This window comes from Thamnophis sirtalis, unplaced genomic scaffold, assembly GCF_051295495.1.
Source record: "Thamnophis sirtalis isolate CommonGarterSnake01/CBP01778 unplaced genomic scaffold, rThaSir2_p1.2 scaffold_4, whole genome shotgun sequence".
NCBI lineage: Eukaryota > Metazoa > Chordata > Lepidosauria > Squamata > Natricidae > Thamnophis > Thamnophis sirtalis.
In genome coordinates, this window is record NW_028261384.1 from 52,861,118 (window position 1) to 52,880,535 (window position 19,418).

The following is a 19,418-nucleotide window of genomic DNA, read 5'->3' on the forward strand; positions in this document are numbered from 1 at the left end:
ATCCTGGCCTTTCAATTACTATTTCTAAAATCTTTCACTAACACTAAATCCTTATGTCCTATTCTAGCTAAACATCCATAATATTTAATAGCAAAGTTTTCTAATCCTCCTTTCCAAATCACTGTTTAAAGTTTACATCCAGTTTCCTTATGTTATACCCATATTTATATATACATTGTTATTCTTATCCCTCATTTATTTGACTATATCCTTTATCATAACATTTTCCCCCTAATAATCAAAACTTTAATTGTATCTAACTTGGTTCTTTTTTTATTATGTGGTTAATCTTTGGTGAGATTCACAGCCTTTGGGGCTGGTTGATAGCTCAACAGCTCGAGTCCTAACCAAGGACCTAGGAACTGTTAAGGTAACGTCGGAGGATATAAGCTGTTCCAAGTAGGGTGTTTTTTTGTAGAATCAGAATGTTCAAATTTGATAAATTTAAAATTTCAAATAATGAGGTAGCCCTTTAGGTATTGCTCCAAGGACTCCAATTACAATTGGGAGAACACATGATTTCTATTTCCACAGTCGCTCAACTTCAATTTGCAAGTTCTGGTACTTTGTGATTTTTTCTTGCTGTTTATCTTCAATCCATGCATCTTCAGGTATTGCAATGTCAATGAACCATACTTTTTTTCTTTTCAACTATTGTTATGTCAGGTGTGTTGTGGGCCAAGTGCCTGTCAGTCTGAATTCTGAAGTCCCACAAGATCTTGACTTTCTCATTCTCTAAAACATTATTATTATTATTATTATTATTATTATTATTATTATTATACAATTGTATCACAGCGGCCAGTTGTTTCGCCGGATTTGGCATTGGTTACTAGTCGGGCCCCACCCAGGGGTCTAGGACGTCGTAACGTATTTTCGTAATATGCGTGCAGATCCAAGCAGTGCAGCTTTTTGCATTTGACTGATGGTGATTTTGTCAATTTTTAACTGTTTTAAATGTAATTCCAGTGCTTTTGGTATAGCACCCAGTGTGCCAATTACCACTGGAATTACCACTGCTGGTTTGTGCCATAGTCGTTGAATTTCGATTTTTAAGTCCTGGTATCTTGCGATTTTTTCATGTTCCTTCTCGGCGACCCTGCTATCACCTGGTTATTATTATTATTATTATTATTATTATTATTATTATTATTATTATTATTATTATTATTAACCTTTATGTATAATCCAAAGGGATTGCTAATCTTCCTTACATGGGTACCATTCAATATTCATATCCAATTATACTCATCATAACACTACACATTGTATACATTAGTAACATTATCAGTTATTTATTTAAGCTATATCTATTACCAATAAATTTCATTAAATTTAACTAGTTTTAAATTATATTCTTCCATCTATCAACCTGTATCTTTCCAATAGCAAAACAGTCTCATATCTTCTGCCATTTGTGATGCCAGTCCTCTAATCATCTTGATCAGCTTTGTATAGACTTCTCTTAGCAACTCTTTGCTTATAAGATCTCTCATATAATCTTGATGCCCTCTTTCTGTTTCAGCTTATCTTTGATTGTCAGCAGTGTTATCAATGCTTTTGCTAATAGAATTTCTCTCTTTTGAAAATTCTTCAAGTCAGAGTTGTTGGACATAACTGGTAGTTATACTCTGGTCTGTTTGGGAAGGATGAGGTCGGCACATTAATTCTGCTTATGATACTCTTCTCATCTGGAGAGCAGAAGTATCAAACACTTAAGTCTGATATGCTAGTAATTAAATAAAAAACAGACCATTCCTCTCTTATTCTGTTGGAGTTCTTACAATAAATAGCTGATTGTGACTAGTACAATAAACAATAGTTATCTGTAGAACAGCCAATCCTGGCACTAACAAAAGGGGCAGGTGGCATTTAAAGTTATCCTAAATGGTGCCCAGAATCTGTTGCAAAACTCTGGGGAACAATGGCTACAGTGCTATTGGCTTGAACAATATAAACAAGAAATGAATAGAACTGAATATATTTTTCCTTGGTGCAGCTGCAATCATTAGGTACCGTAGGTGGGTACATAGATGTTCCTGATTCATCTGAATAATGTGTCAATAATAATATATTGAGGGTCCATCAGAAATGAAAGCAAGAGCAGAATCATGAGAGGCAAAATGGAGTCCTGTTGTAGATTAGGATAGTCAACTGGCTAGAACTTCAAGGAGGATTGTTTGTGAAGTGAAAATATAGTGCATTTTTTTTGTTATTGGTCTTATATGTTCTCAATATTCACATCCCACGAATAATTGAAAGTGGTTCCTGTATTTAGAGGTTTTCTTTCTTTTTTCTGGTCTTTGGACAGAAATAGGATCATGTTTTAGGACTGCTAATAAGACCCTCAGTTATATAGTATTTGTAATGCTTTTATGGAATTTTGGGGGTGGGGGATATTGGGAATGCCACATCACATTATTGGAATATATCTGCAGGGTAATTGAGGAAAAGTTAACTGGACTTGCTGATGTTTACTAAAAGTTCTCAGACTCTTTCATTCCAATTTTTATCCCTGGCATTCCCCTAAACTTCTTTGGGTGATTTAAATAGTTGTATATAATAACAACAGTGACAAAAAAACAGTTTTCAGGACACATAGAAATGACTTTGAATAAGGAGGGAGTAGGTTGGTTCTCTAGTCTGAGTGACCTCTTACTTTCTCAACCAAATGATGAACAAAATGAAACTGTGTCATCTAGTTGTGCCGCCAGAGGCTATAATGTAATGCAGTTATGCACAACAGAAATTGTATGGTGCTTGGCAGACAGACAGATTGGACTGAAAAGAGTTTTCTTTAAATCCATTCTGGATTGCCAGGATTTTTTATAATACTGCATCAAAATTAGCAAGTAGAACAAGAATGACAATGTTTTTAACTGCTAACTACCATTCATTCACATGACTGAAACCCTTTTGTGTTCTTGACTAGGCTAACAAAAAATGAGTTGGATGATGAAGCAGCTGAGAGTTTTGCTGAAATGGTAAAGGTTAACAAGAAATTGGGCCATCTGTGGTGAGTTGCACTGGTTTGTGAATGACACATTCTTAGTCATGGCTGGGGGCAGTAAACCATATTTTAAGAACTTTTACAAATTCTGTAGGAAGATCCATAGTTGGTTATTTGAATTATTTTGATTGAGGTATCCATTTAATGTTATATATTTCTGTATTTATTGTTTGTAATACACCCTATCTCAGTGGATATCAGAGCACATTACAAATGCGAAATGAAGAAAAACTAACATATGACAAACCCAGAAAAAAAAACACCAAACAATAAATTCTTTCATCAGCAGAAGCAAAATAGGAAAGAATATTTGATGGTCTAAGATTATTATATGTTAACACAGGTGTTGACTTTCTTCTTCTTGTGTACTGTACAATATTTAGACTACATTTTCTGAACAGCAACCTTTATCAACTGTTTGCATAGCTTTATAAGGTTTGTTAGGATACAATAAACTAAAAGTACAACATGCGACAAGAAGACAATAGCAAATGACTTCACTAGGCATCAGTCTTGACGCCAGGAAGTTTCACCCTTGTTTACATCTAGAGGACACGACATTGGGAAGAAAAAGGGGGAAGAGCAGGGATGAAAATCAGCAGGTTCTGACATGTTCTGGAGAACTGCTAGCAGAAATTTTGAGTTGTTCGGAGAACCGGGAAATACTACCTCTGGCTGGCCCCACAGTGGAGTGGGAATGGAAATATTGCAATATCCTCTCCCCAGGAGTGGGGAGGGAATGGGGATTTTGCAGTAACTTTCCCTGGAATGGGGTGGGAATGGAGATTTTGCAGTATCCTTCCCCTGCCACTCCCACCAAAACACGCCCACAGAACTGATATTAAAAAAAAATTGAATTTCACCACTGGGGAAGAGGTATCATGGAAGGAGAAATAAGAGTCAGAAATAGAGATAAGGTGGGCTCCACTTGCTTTTGGTTTGTGTTATGCCCCTCACTTGCTTTTGTCCAACCTATCCTTGGCATGAAATGTAGCTCCTGCTTTGGAAGTATGTGGCTTCAACAGAAGGAATTTTGCTCATTTTTGAATTGAACAAAAAAAAGGGAGGGCTGAAGTCTTTGCAGTGATTGACAACTCCCCAGAGTTGTCTTTGGAGGCATTTGCTGAAGTGGCTTACAGACAGCACAATATGGCCAGAGAATGGTCTTTCAAGTAGTTTTGTGGAATCAGCCAGTATAATCCCCCAGACATCTGCTGTTCTGTGATCACAGAGGAGTCGTAAAGTTAATAGTACAATTAAGTTCAGTAACCCTGAAAGAAGCTTTAAATTGAAGAGGTTCCCTTCTATGGCAAGATTGTCTGATTTCAAACAGGCCAGCCATGCAGATGGATATCAGAAACCATTAATTCCTGGCTGGCCACTAGCTTCACTTGTCAAGAAGAGGGTTGATTTTCTGCATCAGGTGCACCAAGCTCTGGCCAAATGCATGACAGGCAGGATGCTGCAAAGTAGGGATAGATAACAGTTTGTCCAGTGCAAAATATTTGTCTTCAGTCTGTTTTTTTCTCCTCTCTTCACCCCCAGGCTTATCCAGAACCATATTACAATTCGAGGAGCTAGGAGCTTAGCTGATGCTCTTCAGGACAATACAGCTCTCAAAGAAATCTGGTAAGGTCATTCATATGGAATAACACCCACCAGTGAGCCTTCAGTTCCATGACTCTTATGAAAACTTCACTAACTTGAATAGGGGGAAAGCAAGAGTGGGATGCCCTTGCCCTCTTGATGGAGCAAACTACGACTCCCAGAAACCTTAATTATGGACCCAATTGCTTAAATCTGTCAGGAGTTACCATTCAGCAATACAGGTAAGTCCTTGATTTACAACAGTTCCTTTAATGACCATTCAAAGTTACAATAGTATTGAAAAAAGTGCTCATGCCCATTCTCCAAAGTTGATGGAGACAGCAGTCATGCATGGGTTAACTCAGTCAGTAACCAATAGAACTGAGTCTACCAAAGTGATGTCATCACCTCTGAGGAATGTCCTCCCGCTTTTTTAGACTCAGTTCGATCGGAACTGGCTGTGCTAATTGCTCTCTCCTCAACTTTCTAGTTAAACTTCACAATTGGATACTCTAATTAATTTTAATTGGCTTCTTCTCCAAAAATTTCATCTCTAAATTACTAAAGGAGAGCAGATCGGCTTGGATAGCTCCTCTCGGAGCCATCTTCTTAAGAAGAATCACCAGGGCTTCTTCGAGGCTTCTGCCTCCTGACTTTGCCTGCAGCTTTCAGAGGCTTCCTGGATGCAGCGCTACCTAGCACTGGCCGTTGGAGGCTCTGCTCAGTGATGTCACCTCTGCTGGCTCTCCCTTACTGCCAGAAGCCGCCACCGCTGCTGGGAAGTGCCACTGCTGCACCCAGCCGCCACTCCTCAGTGCTCCTGTTGCCGCAAGACCACCGCTGCTGCCATCCTCGTCTCCGCAGCCTCTCTACAGGGCTTCCAAAGCCCTCATTGATCCTGCAGTCTCGGCTACCTCATGGCACCCGGCCGATAGGCTCTGTAGCCTCAGTGGCCATTTTGTTTTGGCACGAAGAAGCTCTGGTGGCCATTTTGTCTCCTCCTTGAATGAGCAGTGAGTACAGGCCATGGCCTCCTCTCCTGCCTCTGAGCCACAAGTGCCTCCAAACACCGTGGCCCCTGCTCCCACCACCAAGTCCCCTTCATCAGGGACCCACAGGCGCAGGCCTGCCCAAGAGGCTTTCCCCACTAAGCCCCCTTCCACGACCCCCAGATCTAGTCATAGGGGCACAACTAATCCATCATCTCAGGAGAATGACAGTACCACCCAGGCTCCTCCTAAAAAGGCCAGGGCCAAGACCAAGAACACGGAATCCCATCTGTTTCAGGCCCAGAGGCCTGTTCATCTTAGTCCTCCTCCTGACCTATCTTCTGATTCGGAGGATGATCTCTTCCCTGCTGCATCCATTATCCAACCTGAGGAAGCCAGGAGCACAGGAGATCTGGCCAGCAGTGTGGATGAATCTGAGGGTGGCAGGAGCATCACTCCTGATGAGGAGTCCCTCTTCCAGGAGGTCATTTCTCCCCCAACCCGACACTGCCGTTCTTACGTGGCATGGCTGATATTATAACTGAGGCCATCAAACGAGGCAGCAGCAGGACTTAAACACAGGTCTTTTAACCATTCTACTCCATACTGGTCTGCTTCTTCTGGTTCCAGATGCAGGGATGGTGAGCTCTTGGCTTCTTCATCGCATGAGCTACCTGGCATGTCCAGTCAACAGTCGGTTTTTGGAGAGGAGGAACACCCAGCAAGAGATTCAGATCTCTCGGAAGATGTGGGCCTTCCCCCGACCCACCTACCCTTCTCGGTTTATTTAAACCTGCTATCTTTCGATCTCTCCTTTTTAAGGCCAAGAAGATTGCGGGCATCCCTTCTCCCAAAGCACCTCGGGGAATGGAGGCAGACAAGACTGACACCACTGGCCCTCTCTTCATCCAGCCTACTATGGAAAAGGAGGTGATTCCGTCGCCCAGACTCTTCATAGACATGGTCCAGAATCAATGGGCATCACCAGGTATAGGTCCTCCCCAATACCTTGGACAAGCACTTGTATAACATGGGACCAGAACTTACCAAGGCTCTAGAGGGACCTTCTATTGCCTTACCTATAATTGGCCTTTCTTCTCCTAACGCAGCCTCAGCAGCGCCTGAGGAGGCTATTCGCCCTGAGGACAAGAGGATAGAACAAACTCTGGTCAAGGGCTACCAGGCCTCAACTTGGACCGTTAAGGCGGGTACCTCTGCTTATTTCTTTAGTCACTCTGCTCTCTTAGGGCTAAGACAACTTCAAGCAAGGCTTCCAGCCTGGATTTCTAGGGTTCGCAGGGACATTAACAAATAGAATACACTGTAGATGCCTCCTTGGATGCGGCCCATTTTGCGTCCAAGGCCATTGCATCTCCATCTCCACCCGCCGGCTCCTTTGGCTTAGGCAGTGGCAGGCAGAAGCCCGAGCCAAGTGGAAGCTTGCCTCCTCTCCCTATTCTTCCTCCCGTCTCTTTGGCCCTCCATTAGAACCTTTACCAGTGGAGTCCAAGGGTAAGCAGAAGGTGCTGCAACCGATCACTAAAAAACAGGAAGGTCAGAACAGTCCTTTCATGATCAGGACGGGGGTTCCTCCAGCTCCTGTCCACAACATTAGGCTCCCCCCAGGCAGGGCCCATCTTTTTCCAACAGATCAGGCAGAAACAACCAGAAATTCCAGATCAGAAAGTCTTCCAGGGACAATACCAACTGTCCCAATAAGAGGCAGAATTGACTGCCTGGAGGATCTCCCGATAGGGGGACATCTGTCAATCTTCATGGATCATTGGGACCACATGACCAACAACGCGTGGGTCAGGTCCACGATCAGATTCGGCCTTCTCTTGGACTTGCATTCCAGCCCACTGAACCACTTTGTCACGTGCCCAATCTCCAGGGATCCTCAAAAGAGGCTCCTAGTGGAACAGGCTGTCCATCATTTGCTCCACATTCGGGCCATTCAACCTGTGCCTCCATGGCAGGTGGGACGGGTTTTTTACTCTCGTCTCTTTATCGTGCCAAAGTCTTTGGGGAGCTGGAGAGCAATCCTTGATCTCAAATTTATCTCCTTCTTACTTTGTCCCCACCTCTCGTCTGGTACACTTGGGAGTCCTCATCAATTCTCAGGGGAAGGTCTTCCTGTCTCGGGAATGCCAGATCAGCCTCAGGGACTTGGCCATTGAGGAATGGATGAGACAGTGGATCCTTCTTCTCCAGCTGTCTCAACTGCTGGGGAAGATGGTCTCTTGCTTCTCCATTGTTCCTTGGGCGCAGCTTCACAGCCGCTGTCTTCAGTGGTTTCTCCTGCCATTCCAGAAAACCAACAGCAGCTGTTCCCTAGTGAAGGTCTGGTTGACTCCAGAAGTAATCCGCTCTCTGGACTGGTGGATCTCCCCATTTCTGGCCATTTCTCAGGGGTCCCTCCACGTCTTGTAGTTACGACGGACACGAGCTTGACAGGTTGGGGCACTCACCTGGAAGATCTAGCAGCTCAGGGTTTCTGGTCCGATTCTGACCTTTCCCACTGTATGAATTGGCTAGAGTTGAGGGCCATCCATCTGGCTCTCCTTCATTTCCAATCCTCACTTCGCAACACATACGTGCTGATTCGGACAGACAACACGACAGCCAAGGCGCATGTCAACCACCGGGGGGGATGAGAGCGGTATCTCTCATGGAGTCTGCCTTTCACCTAGGGATCTAGGCGGAAGCCAATCTTCTCTCTCTCCACGCCGAACACATCTCAGGCTCTGACAACACCAGAGCAGACTGGTTGAGCCGCACAACAATCGATCCTGCGGAGTGGAGTCTGAATCATCTCATCTTCAAACAGCTGTCATCCAGGTACGGGACTCTGGTGCTAGATCTCTTCGCAACGGCATCCAGCAAGCAGCTGCCCAGGTACCTGTCTTGTTACACAACACCAGGCACAGAAAGGAGGGATGCTGTAAGGTGCAGGTGGCCTCATGGTCTCCTCTACACCTTCCCTCCCTTACCTTGATACAGAGGGTGATTCAGAAAATGATAGAGGAAGAAGCCGAGCTCATCCTAATTGCCCCCCACTGGCTGCGCCGAGCATGGTTCGTGGATCTGGTCAATCTCTCAGTGGGCCCAGCATGGCATCTTCCCCTGATAATGCCCCTTCTTCATCAGGGATCCATTCATCATCCCGATCTGGCCTGACTCATCCTAACCGCATGGAGGCTGAGCAGGCGGTCTTGAGGGCGGCTAACTTTTCTGAAATTGTAATTCAAATTATTCAGGCTTCTCGCCACCCAGCCACTAACAAAATCTATGAATTAACATGGCAGGCTTTAATTACTTGGTGCCTTTCTAGAGATGCTACTCCCCTGGAGGCTTTGGGTCCCCTGGTTTTGGAGTTCTTGCAACAGAGGCTTGATAAAGGACTCTCACCAAACACCGTATGGCAGCAGGTTTCGGCTCTTTTTTCGGTGCTCTCACTTCACTGAAATGAGCCCCTCTCCTTGCACCCTCATGTCTGCCACTTCACATTAAGGGTGTGTCTAATCTCTGCCCTCCTGTCATAAACCATTTCCCCTCGTGGGATCTAACCAAGGTCCTTGATTTTCTCACTGGACCACCCTTTGAGCCTTTAAGGTTGGCCTCATTGCATCACCTCACACTAAAAACATGGTGACAATCACGTCTGCATGGCAGGTCTCAGAATTGGCAGCCCTTTCTATCCGATCTGACTTGTGTGTATTTCACCCAGACTGTGTGGTCCTTCGCCTTGATCCCACCTTTGTTCCAAAGGTAAATTCGGCCTTTCATCGATCACTAGATCTCACTCTTCCAAATTTCTGCCCTAATCCTTCTCACAGTCTTGAATGCAAATGGCACAGGTTAGATGTAAGACATGCTCTTAAGATCTACATCGCCAATATGGCCGTTTTCCGGTGGACTGAAGCTCCCTTCATGTCTTTCCATCCCACAAATAAGGGGCTAAAAGCTTCTCCATCTATGGTTGGGCGCTGGATCTGGTCTGCCATTTCAAGAGCTTACCTGACACATCATCTCACATCTCCATTATCATAGCGCATTCCACGTGCAGCACGGCTAAATCAGCAGCATGGACAAGGCAGGCCTCGGTGGAAGAGATCTGCAAGGCAGCCACCTGGACTACACTTACCTCCTTTATCCGCCATCATAAGGTGGATAGGTACGTGTCGGCAGATGCGGCATTCAGACAGCGGGCCCTTCAACAGCTTCTCCCCTCTTCAAGCTACTAGCCCCGTCTCATTCCCACCCAGGGATAGAGCCAGCTTTGGTACGTCCCATGCATGACCGCTGTCTCCACCAACTTTGGAGAATGGAGCGTTGGTTCTTACCTGATACGCCCCTTCTCTGGGCAGGTGGAGACAGCCGGTCATCCCCACCCTTTTAGGCCCTGACCTAGTTCGCAGGGGGAGATCTAGGCACGAAACTGGAGCATCAAGGGATTGAGAGCAATCAAATAGCGCACATCAGTCTACTTATCTCCTTCGTCAAGAAAAGCGGGAGGACACTCCTCACAGGTGATGACAAACAAAACCAATGGGAAGCCAGATTCACTTTATACCTGTGTAACTAACTTAATAACTGCAGTCATTTGCTTAACTGTGACAAGAAAGGTTCTAAATGGGGCAAAACTCACTTAACAATTGTCTTTCATCAACAAGAATTTTGGGCTCAGTTGTGGTCATAAATCAAAGATTATCTTACTTGGATGATCACAAGTATAAACTAAAAACATGCCTTTTGGTGTTTTCTATAGATAGTTGTATAAACATTCTCTTTGACTCAGTTCTTTAGCTAAAATAAATATACCTATGTGATGCCTATAGTTATATTTCTATATCACTTTTATGTTTTATGCAAAGATAGGCAATTGATGATCCTTCAGATGTTTAGCCAATTATGAAGGAGGCTGCAATCTGGAAGATTACAGTTTTGCTGTCCCTGTTAATAAGGATAGAGAGAGAGACAAGTTCCCTAGGTGGTGACTTACAGCTTCAACCTTAGTTAATGTTTCTTAATTAATTTGCTGCATACAAATTTGAAGGAAACAGAAGAGATCCAATTTCATTTCTGATAAATTGGGCTCACATCACAATAATTAAAGCAAATTCTTGCTAAATAAGAGGAAGCTTAATATTTTTCTCAAAACTGAAAAATTGATCAAACATCATTAGTTTCAGTATCCCCCTGGCATTGGTAAAACATGGGGAATGTATGAAAGGTTCTATTAGTGTTCTGAAGTTTTTCCACATCCTACAATCAGAACAGCCATATCCCAGAAGAAACAGGCAATGGAAACAGCTATAAAAGAAGCTAAGGAAAGAAAAGGAAACATACTTATTGATACACCTGTAGAGACAGCTGTTTTTAAAAACCATTTTTTCTCTTTTTCCATTTTCAACAGCTTAAACGGAAACCCAATAAGTCAAGAGGAGGCCAAAGTCTTTGAAAATGAAAAGAGACTTATTTGCTTCTGAGAAACCTTTTCCAGATTGGATGGTAATTGTCATATCAAGACAATTATAACTTTATCAATGCTCAGAGAAATGCCAGAAGCCTTGGCAAAATGAACCCAAAACTTGAATAAAACAATCACCCCCTATGTGCCTATCTTGACACTGATGCTTGAAAGTAGAATTATGCCTTAATAATTAACCAGTTCTATGCTAACAACATTTGTGTTAGGTTTGTGGGATGACTTTGATTTTATGCCCGGCCTCCAGATACATCAGCAGGAACCTGATTCAGAAGAGAACACTGAAACTGGAGGATCAGAACTGAGGGAACTCGCAGCCCATCTGAAAAAAATCTATTGTCTGCCTTTTCCCTTACTCCACCCTCCCTCAAATGTTTGCCCCACATTTTGGGGGGGGGGAGGGGGGAGAAAGAGATTTGGATGCTGCTGTTGCTACAGAATTAGATCCACCAATGAATCCCTTTCTCTCAGTGGAAACATAGCAAATTGCCTTCAGTCAGTTTTGCCTTTGATATCAACCATGATTCAAATGAAAGGAGTCATGGTGCAAAGGAAAATAGCAAGATAGATTTCTCCACAACCTATTGCAGGTATTAGTACTTAAGGTTTAGGACTTGATTTTGCACTATTACCCCTTTTAAGAGTATGGGGAGTTTTGAGAAGATTTGCATTTTTCACAAAGATTGTGGTAAAGAGCTAATTTGTACACAGGTGAACAGAGTCCCCCAAAATCACTAGTTTCAGAGTTATGGGTAAAGCTTTTTTATGTGACTTAAGTGAGACAGGCAATGTAGAAATGTATTAAGTAATGTGTTATCGCACACCTAAAAGGGGCAGAGTTAAGGTAAAAGTTTGATCACTAGTTAACTCCCCATTTTGAAGCCAGTGACTATCACTGTGGATACAGTTTTGCTACTGGCTCACTTGAAAGTTGTGCTAATTTACTCCTAGATCTTCGGGAGAAGAGAGGAAATGCATCCGACATGATCACATAAGTTGTCCTTAATTGTGGTTTAGTGGTGTAGTCAAATGATGGGATTAGTGTTACAGAATGTTAAATATTATTTGTTCATTTAAAAAAATCTCTTTCTAGTGTTTTGGTTATCTGAGGATATTTAATAAGGGCTGGATCACAGCCTCAATATGTTGGAAGAGAGGTATGGTATAAATGACCGATATTTGCATTTATTGGACATGGACTAAAATGTTTTACTTTGATAGAAATATACTTTATGTTACAGTTTGATATGATGAAATGTATTCCATTTTGCATATTAATTTGTTTCTCTTCATGTGGTGGAAACACACCAATATGTAATCAAGGTTCAATTTATTGAATGAGTTATTTTCTTATTAAAGTATTTTCATTTTCTGTTTTTCTTTTTCCTGACTACATTGTAAGTTATCTTTTCTTTCATGTATGCAATACTTTTTAAAAAAGATATCTAGAAATGGTTTAATTAGCTCCACTGTTTACAAGTCAGAGCAAATGGACTTAGCATACCACATACGTTTGTGTACCTATTACCATTGTTACCAAGAGGAAATAGGCATCCTCTTGCAATCTTAAAGTAACAGACACATTGAATGAATTATTCTTTTGTAAATGACCAATTGATAATTTGTTATGTCAGTTTTAAAATGTGATTCTCCCCCTCCATGGCACCATATATTTGAAATCAATTCAAAGCTTTCCTGTGGGGAAGTATAGAGGTTGTGATTTATCATATATGGGTTGCTAGACTGAGGAAAAAAGGTTTAAAATAGTATTAAAATAATTTGAATAATGACCAGAAAAACAACGTAATTAGAACATTCATTTCCATTTTTCAGCCTGAGCTAAGACCAGACACTAATACTCATAATAGTGTAATGTATTCTAAAAAATGAGAAATACAACATTAGCAAGTCCTCTAAAAACAAATGAAAACTATATTATTTTCTCACTCCAGTGGGAATTTTATAAATAGGGGTTATCACTAAAAAAAGCCCTCTTAATTATGCATAAAATCTCCACAATTGTGCATATCCTGCAACAAATTTGGATTAAACATACGAAGTTACTTAAATAATTACAGTTATTTGTAGTTTAAAGTATGTAAAAGTCATGCCTGATGGTACTTTCTGCTGTCTTTCTTTTTGACATCTTTTTGACTGACAAATGATTACAATGTTGGATGTAGAAACCTAGGGTTGATATAAACTACCATTTCCCAATCTAAGGCTCTTTGCATTTGCTGGCTTGGGGTAAAGTATCTATAAAGGACATTTTTTTTTAGAATTTTTTTATTGTTTTAGTTAAACAAAAAGACACACAAAAAAGAATTATCTTTCGTTACATCTTGTAGAAAGCGTATCAATTGGTTACAAATGTATTCCGTGTGTTTCTTCCACAATCCTTACATATACTTCATTCAAATCGAATTGCACATTTTAATTCAAGAAAGAAAAATTATGTATTTTACTATCCCTGTACCACAATTCTCATTTGGTTACCATTATTTAAACATGTTTTTATCTAGAATAATTTATATTTAAAGACACAACCCCCTACTGGCATTCATTTGCAGTTTCAGTAGATCTCCAATAACATTATACCTTTATGACATATTCTAAAACAAATTCAGTTAAGTAAGATATCTAAGCATTTCCCCCCCCCCCCATAACACACCTATATGTATCATTTAATATTATCCATTAACATTTCCTTGTTATTATTGTAGTTGATTAAAAGTTATTTACTGTTTATCTCTCCTCTCCACAGGCCCACACAATATTATACCTTTATAGCAGTGGTGGGTTTCAAAAATTATTCAAACCTACTCTGTGGGTGTGGCCTCCTTTGTGGGAGTGGCTTGCCGCCCATGTGACCGGATGGGAGTGGCTTGCCGCCCATGTGACTGGATATGAAGATGCCGACGACACTTGTCAGAACCACCTTAAATTACCTCACACACAGCCCTGGCATGCATAAGAATATGATGTAAACTTGTTTTTTAAAAGGCATCTTTGGTTTGCGTTAAAACAACTTCAACATACGCAATGTTTTGATTGCACCACAAATGCAGTAGTCATCCTTACCTTTCACAGAGGCACTGAGTTTTATAAATATGAGCATGATAGTGTAGAATAATCATATCCAAGGACCAGTGGTGGGTTTCAAAAAATCTTGGAACCTCTTCTGTAAGTGTGGCCTGCTTTCCGGGTCCACTGGTGGAACCTCTTCTAACCGGTTTGGTAGATTTGACGAACCAGTTCTACCGAATAGGTGCGAACTGGTAGGAACCCACCTCTGCTTTATAGCCATGTTTAAACAATAATTTATTAATAAGATTTATTTATAGGACTTTTCCCTCAATCCCAAATTAGTTAATTATGTGCTAAGAAAATAAACATTAGACATCTAAGACAATCTAAGAGATGTTAACATTTCTCCTTAACAATCAACAAAGGTATACATTAACATTTCTATGGCCCGGTTATTTATCCTAACTAAGGTTATCATTTCACTATTAGTATCATAGTAAATTATGTGTTAACAAATAAACATTCAATAATAGTCTAGGACAGTCTATGAAGTACTAAGATCTCTACTTATTAATCATCAATAATTAACTAGCTTTTTTTCATCAACTAGCATTATTAACCAGTGTCTTTCCAGTAACAAAATGGTCTTTCCTCTCTCACCAGCTGTTGTGTCGATTCTCTTTCCAGGACCTTTCCAGGGTTTAAGACTTCTCTCTGCACTTTGTAGCTTAAAGAATCTCTCATGTAGTTTTGTTGCCCTTGAGTTGTTATTAATGTAAGCTTAACTTTGGTTGTCAGGTTTATTTCTGAATAGATTTGTCTTATTAACTCCATCTTTTTTGCTCTTTCTTTTTCTCCTGCATCTTGGAGTTTGGAATGACGCACCAAATTATCTAAGTCACTTTTCCAGCTTCCTTTCTTTCCATCTTCACTCAGGTTTACTCCATTAACAAGTTCATCTCCCTTCTTATCTTTGTTTTCTATATTTTCATTCGCTTCTTTAGTTTCTGGGGCTGCAACCCATCATCTTTTTTTGTAATACCCCATAGTCTGTCCCATTTCTTGTCAAATCTCTCAAATCCTTCTGAGATGTTTTGAAGTCCAGCCAAAATGTTTTGAATTATAAAGTTTTCTTCATCTGAGTATTGATCCATTTTTTAGAGTAAAAAGAAATATAAAGAAAAAGCAAAGAAAGGAATTTGGTACTTTCTGCCATTAGCCTGTCACAAATTTTGAAGAATATATCTATTTTTATTTTAAATCTTAAGTAAATGTTCCTTTATGGTTTTCAAAGAAGAAGGGTTCTAATTTTTTTCTTTCCTTTTTCAGTTCTTGACAAAATATTTTCCACTCGCACCAGCAGTACACTATTTGTAACCTTGGGTCTTTATCAGGTTTTAAAAACAAGTTCCAAACCCTTCTGTTGCTAAGTCAGTGTAGTCAGATAGGAGTGAACAAAGGATACATTGTTACAACAGCAGAAGAAAAAAGACTTCAGACTTGGGCTTCCAAGTGGCAGATTCAACTATTTTAAGAACTTTTTCCTTAAGTATCTTTAATATTATATTGTAACAAGTAGAAGGAGAAATTTATTAAAGTAGAAAAAAGTTTTAATTTAAGCCAAAAAAGTTAAAGTAATAAAAAGAAATAGAGAAAAAGAGATCACTTCACCTCAAGCGGAGAGACAGGAAACATTGCAATCACTTCAATCCAGGCAAGAGCAAAAAACTTTCTAAGGCAGCCCAATAGGGATTAAATACAGCGCTTTGTTCTTGCTTAAGGGACTAATTTAGCTTAAGAAAAGAGTTTCTTAGGGCAATCTTCTAAAGGAAAAGAAAAAAAACCCTCACCAGATGGAAACACTTTCACTTCTCTTTCTGGAGCTGTCTCCACCTATGTCAGCCTGGGGGCTGCCTGTTTGCTGCCGGTTGGAAGCGCTTCCCTTGGATCGATCAGGGACTTTGCAATGTCCCTGCGACCAGCAAGGTCTTGTCTTCCCAGTCATTGCCTCTTCATTTCTTGCATGAATGCTCAGAAAAAAGTTAAGAACTGTTACACTTCCAAGTATTTGAGCCTGTTTATAGTGGGATGAGCATTGAAGATTGTTTATACAGGTACTTTCCTGGGATACTATCAGTGAATAGAGGCTGGACTGAAAGGGAAATTTGCAGTGCAAAGAAAGAAGATTGTTATAACTTTGAAAAAAGAGAACTGATAATTTTGTTCGGAATTTAGCAGACGAGCCCTGGCAGTGAAACTGTTTTCTTTTTCTATTTATTGTTTTTCTTTTTCCACTTCACTACTTTCCCTTAAACTTAGTTATTTTTAGCTGGCTGGAGGCTTTTGATAGAAAAAGCCTAGCATTTTTTTCCTGCTCCTTCTCTCTATTTTTCTTAAAGAAAGTGTGTTTTGCTTTTCCTTTCTTTTTATGGATGTATATATACACATAATTTTCTTTTTTTCCTTTTTTCTCTTTTTTCCTTTTTTTGATTTTGTCATCACACCTTAAGATTTTAATTGCTATTTTTCCCTACTTTTATTGTGATTGAGCTGTCAATTTTTTTTACCTTTTTGTCTTTTTCCTTTTTTAAACATATGGAATCAATTAGATTAGAGCACACAAGAGCCTGAAGACTTTTTCTTTTTTTCTGTTTTTCTCTATTTCTTTTTTTCCTTCTTTGGATTATAATTGCCCTCCACATAAGCCGATTAAGATATAGAAGAACCTGAAGATTTTCTACTTCTCAGCCAATAAAGCTTATTATCTCGTTGGAAATGAGCAAAAAGATAACAGCTGCCAGCTCTTCAATACCAACTTCCTCTTCTTCATCGTCTGGAGGACAAAGATCAATACAGACAATGTTGCAGCAGGAAAAAGACAGAGAAGTGACTTTACAAATGATTAAGCAAGGAATTCAAAAAATTGATTTAAGAACTGAGAATATTGAAAAGTGAACAGAAAAAAACAGATGAAAAAGTTGAGAACAACCACCAAATGATGATGAAATTTGAAGATCGAATTCAAAAAATTGAAGAAAAAGATAAACAAAGAGATAAGAAAATTGGAGATATTGATAATCGATTGAGTGTGCTCGAAAAAGAGAAAAGTGGAATGTTAGGATGGGAGATCGACAGATCAGAATTTTTTCTCAGTTTTCAAAATATAGAAGAAGAAAAGGAAGAGAACTTGGCAGAAATAATGATAGAGATTCTCATAGGCACCTTGGAAATAACCAAAGAGAAGATGATGGATGGTACAGATGAGGTGTTTTGAGTCTTTACAAGATATGCAATGCAAAACAAGCTCCCACATAAGATTTACTAAGAAAACAATTAGGACACACATATTACAGATGGCAAGAGATAAAACATTGAAATACAAAGACAAAAAATTGTAATTCTGAAACAAGTACCAAGAAGATTGAGAGAGATAAGAAGAGAATATCAATTTTTGACTAAAATTTTAATGAAAAAAGGAGTTAATTATAGATGGCTTATTTCAGAAGGCCTTATGTTTGTATGTTAAGGACGAAGACATAGAATAGATTCAATTGATAAAGGAGAACTATTCTATGCAGAATACGGGAGGGAACGATGAGGAGACAGGAAAAGAAAAATCACTAATTGACCTTCAAGAGGAGTGCATAGTTGTGACTGAGAAAGAAGAAGGTGCGGTAGGCGGCATTGACCTTAGAGAACAACGAGAACTGAGATCTACTAGACAGTAAATCCTTCCTATAAAGTATAAACATGGAGGAGAAAAAAATAATTTCAATTAATATAAATGGACTTAACTCAGCTATTAAAAGAAGGAAAACATTTCATAAATTAGAGAAATTGACACGATGTAAAAAAAGAGGAGTGGTTATATATATTAAAGATACAATTCTAGCAGAGCAAATTTACACAGATAACGATGGAAGAATTTTAATGGTGGAAATTATGGACAATAATAAGAAAATACTTTTAATAGCAATCTATGCTCCTAATGACAACCAAGATGAATTTTATAGAAAATTACATATGAAAATAATTGAACTGGACTATGCTAATATTTGCATGATGGGAGATTTTAATGGAATAGTAGATCAGAATTTGGACTATAAAACACACACACACACACAAAACCAAACAAAATAGAAAGACTCTTCCAAAATCCTTTTTCAAAATGACAGATGAAATAGATTTAAAAGATGCATGGAGACAAAGAAATCCTAAAAATAGACAATATACTTTCTATTCAATAGATACTTATCTTGGTCCAGATTAAGTATGATATGGATTTCAACAGAATTGATTTGAGATATACAGGAAATTGACATAGAAACAAGTACTTGGGCGGACCACAATCTAATGACAATTAAATGGAAAGGACAAAGGAGAAAATCTAGATGGACGCTAAATAATACTATATTAAAAGAAAGGACTTTTTACTGAAAATGGAGAAAGAACTGGTGTTCTTTTTTAAAGAAAAGAGAAGATAGAGGAGGAAAGAGTTAAATAATATCTGTAGAAACGACTCTACCCCAGATATCTAAAGAAACTGAAACAATGTTAGAAGGTAATATAATGATGATGGAATTAGTTGAAGAACTTAAAAAACAAAATAATGGAAAGGCTCCAGGTCCAGATGGACTATCAGTGGAATTTTATAAGACTTTACAGGAATCGTTGTATCTCCCATTGTTAGAAGTTATGAATGAAGCCATGTTAAAGATGAAGATACCCAAAACTTGGTCAGAAGCATATATAACACTTGTGCCAAAGGAGGACACCGACCCACATCAAATTAAGAATTACAGACCGATCTCCCTGCTAAATTCTGATTATAAAATATTTGCTTCAATATTGGCAGAAAGACTCAAAAGATACTCAAGTAACTTTATTCATCCTGACCAAAATGGGTTTCTGCCAAAGAAACAAATTAAAGATAATATGAGAATAATTCTGGACACTTTGGAATACTATGAGGCTCATCCTGAAAAACAAATGGCATTGATATTCTTAGATGCACAGAAAGTCTTTGATAATGTGAATTGGTGATTTATGTTGCTACAGTTAGAACAGATGGGCTTTGGCAAGAAATTTATTCAAGCCATACAAATCATATATCACAAACAAACATCAAAGATAATGATAAATGGAGAATTGATAGATTCTATTGATATAGGGAAAGGGACAAGACAAGGTTACCCACTATCCCCACCCCCTGTTGTTCGTGTTAATATTAGAAGTCTTAAATAGAAACATTAGAGAAAATAAAGACATAAAAGGAATGGAAATTAAAAAAGAAGAATATAAATTGCAAGCATCC

General features: G+C 39.5%; 1 protein-coding gene across 6 annotated transcripts in view; it reads left to right on the forward strand.

The window, feature by feature from the left end:
- Positions 1–12,253, forward strand: part of NOD1 (nucleotide binding oligomerization domain containing 1) — a 63,597-nt gene extending 51,344 nt beyond the window's left edge. For 5 of the 6 annotated variants that reach the window (XM_087712919.1, XM_087712922.1, XM_087712923.1 and 2 more), the window contains 3 exons: positions 2,933–3,016; positions 4,556–4,639; positions 11,006–12,253. In XM_087712919.1, the coding sequence (XP_087569045.1) occupies positions 2,933–3,016; positions 4,556–4,639; positions 11,006–11,078 (241 nt within the window). In that variant the 3' untranslated portion in view covers positions 11,079–12,253. Of the gene's footprint in view, positions 1–2,932; positions 3,017–4,555; positions 4,640–11,005 lie in introns of those variants that run through there. The other variant, XR_015696371.1, reaches the window with a different exon arrangement.
- The last annotated feature ends 7,165 nt before the right edge of the window (positions 12,254–19,418 follow it).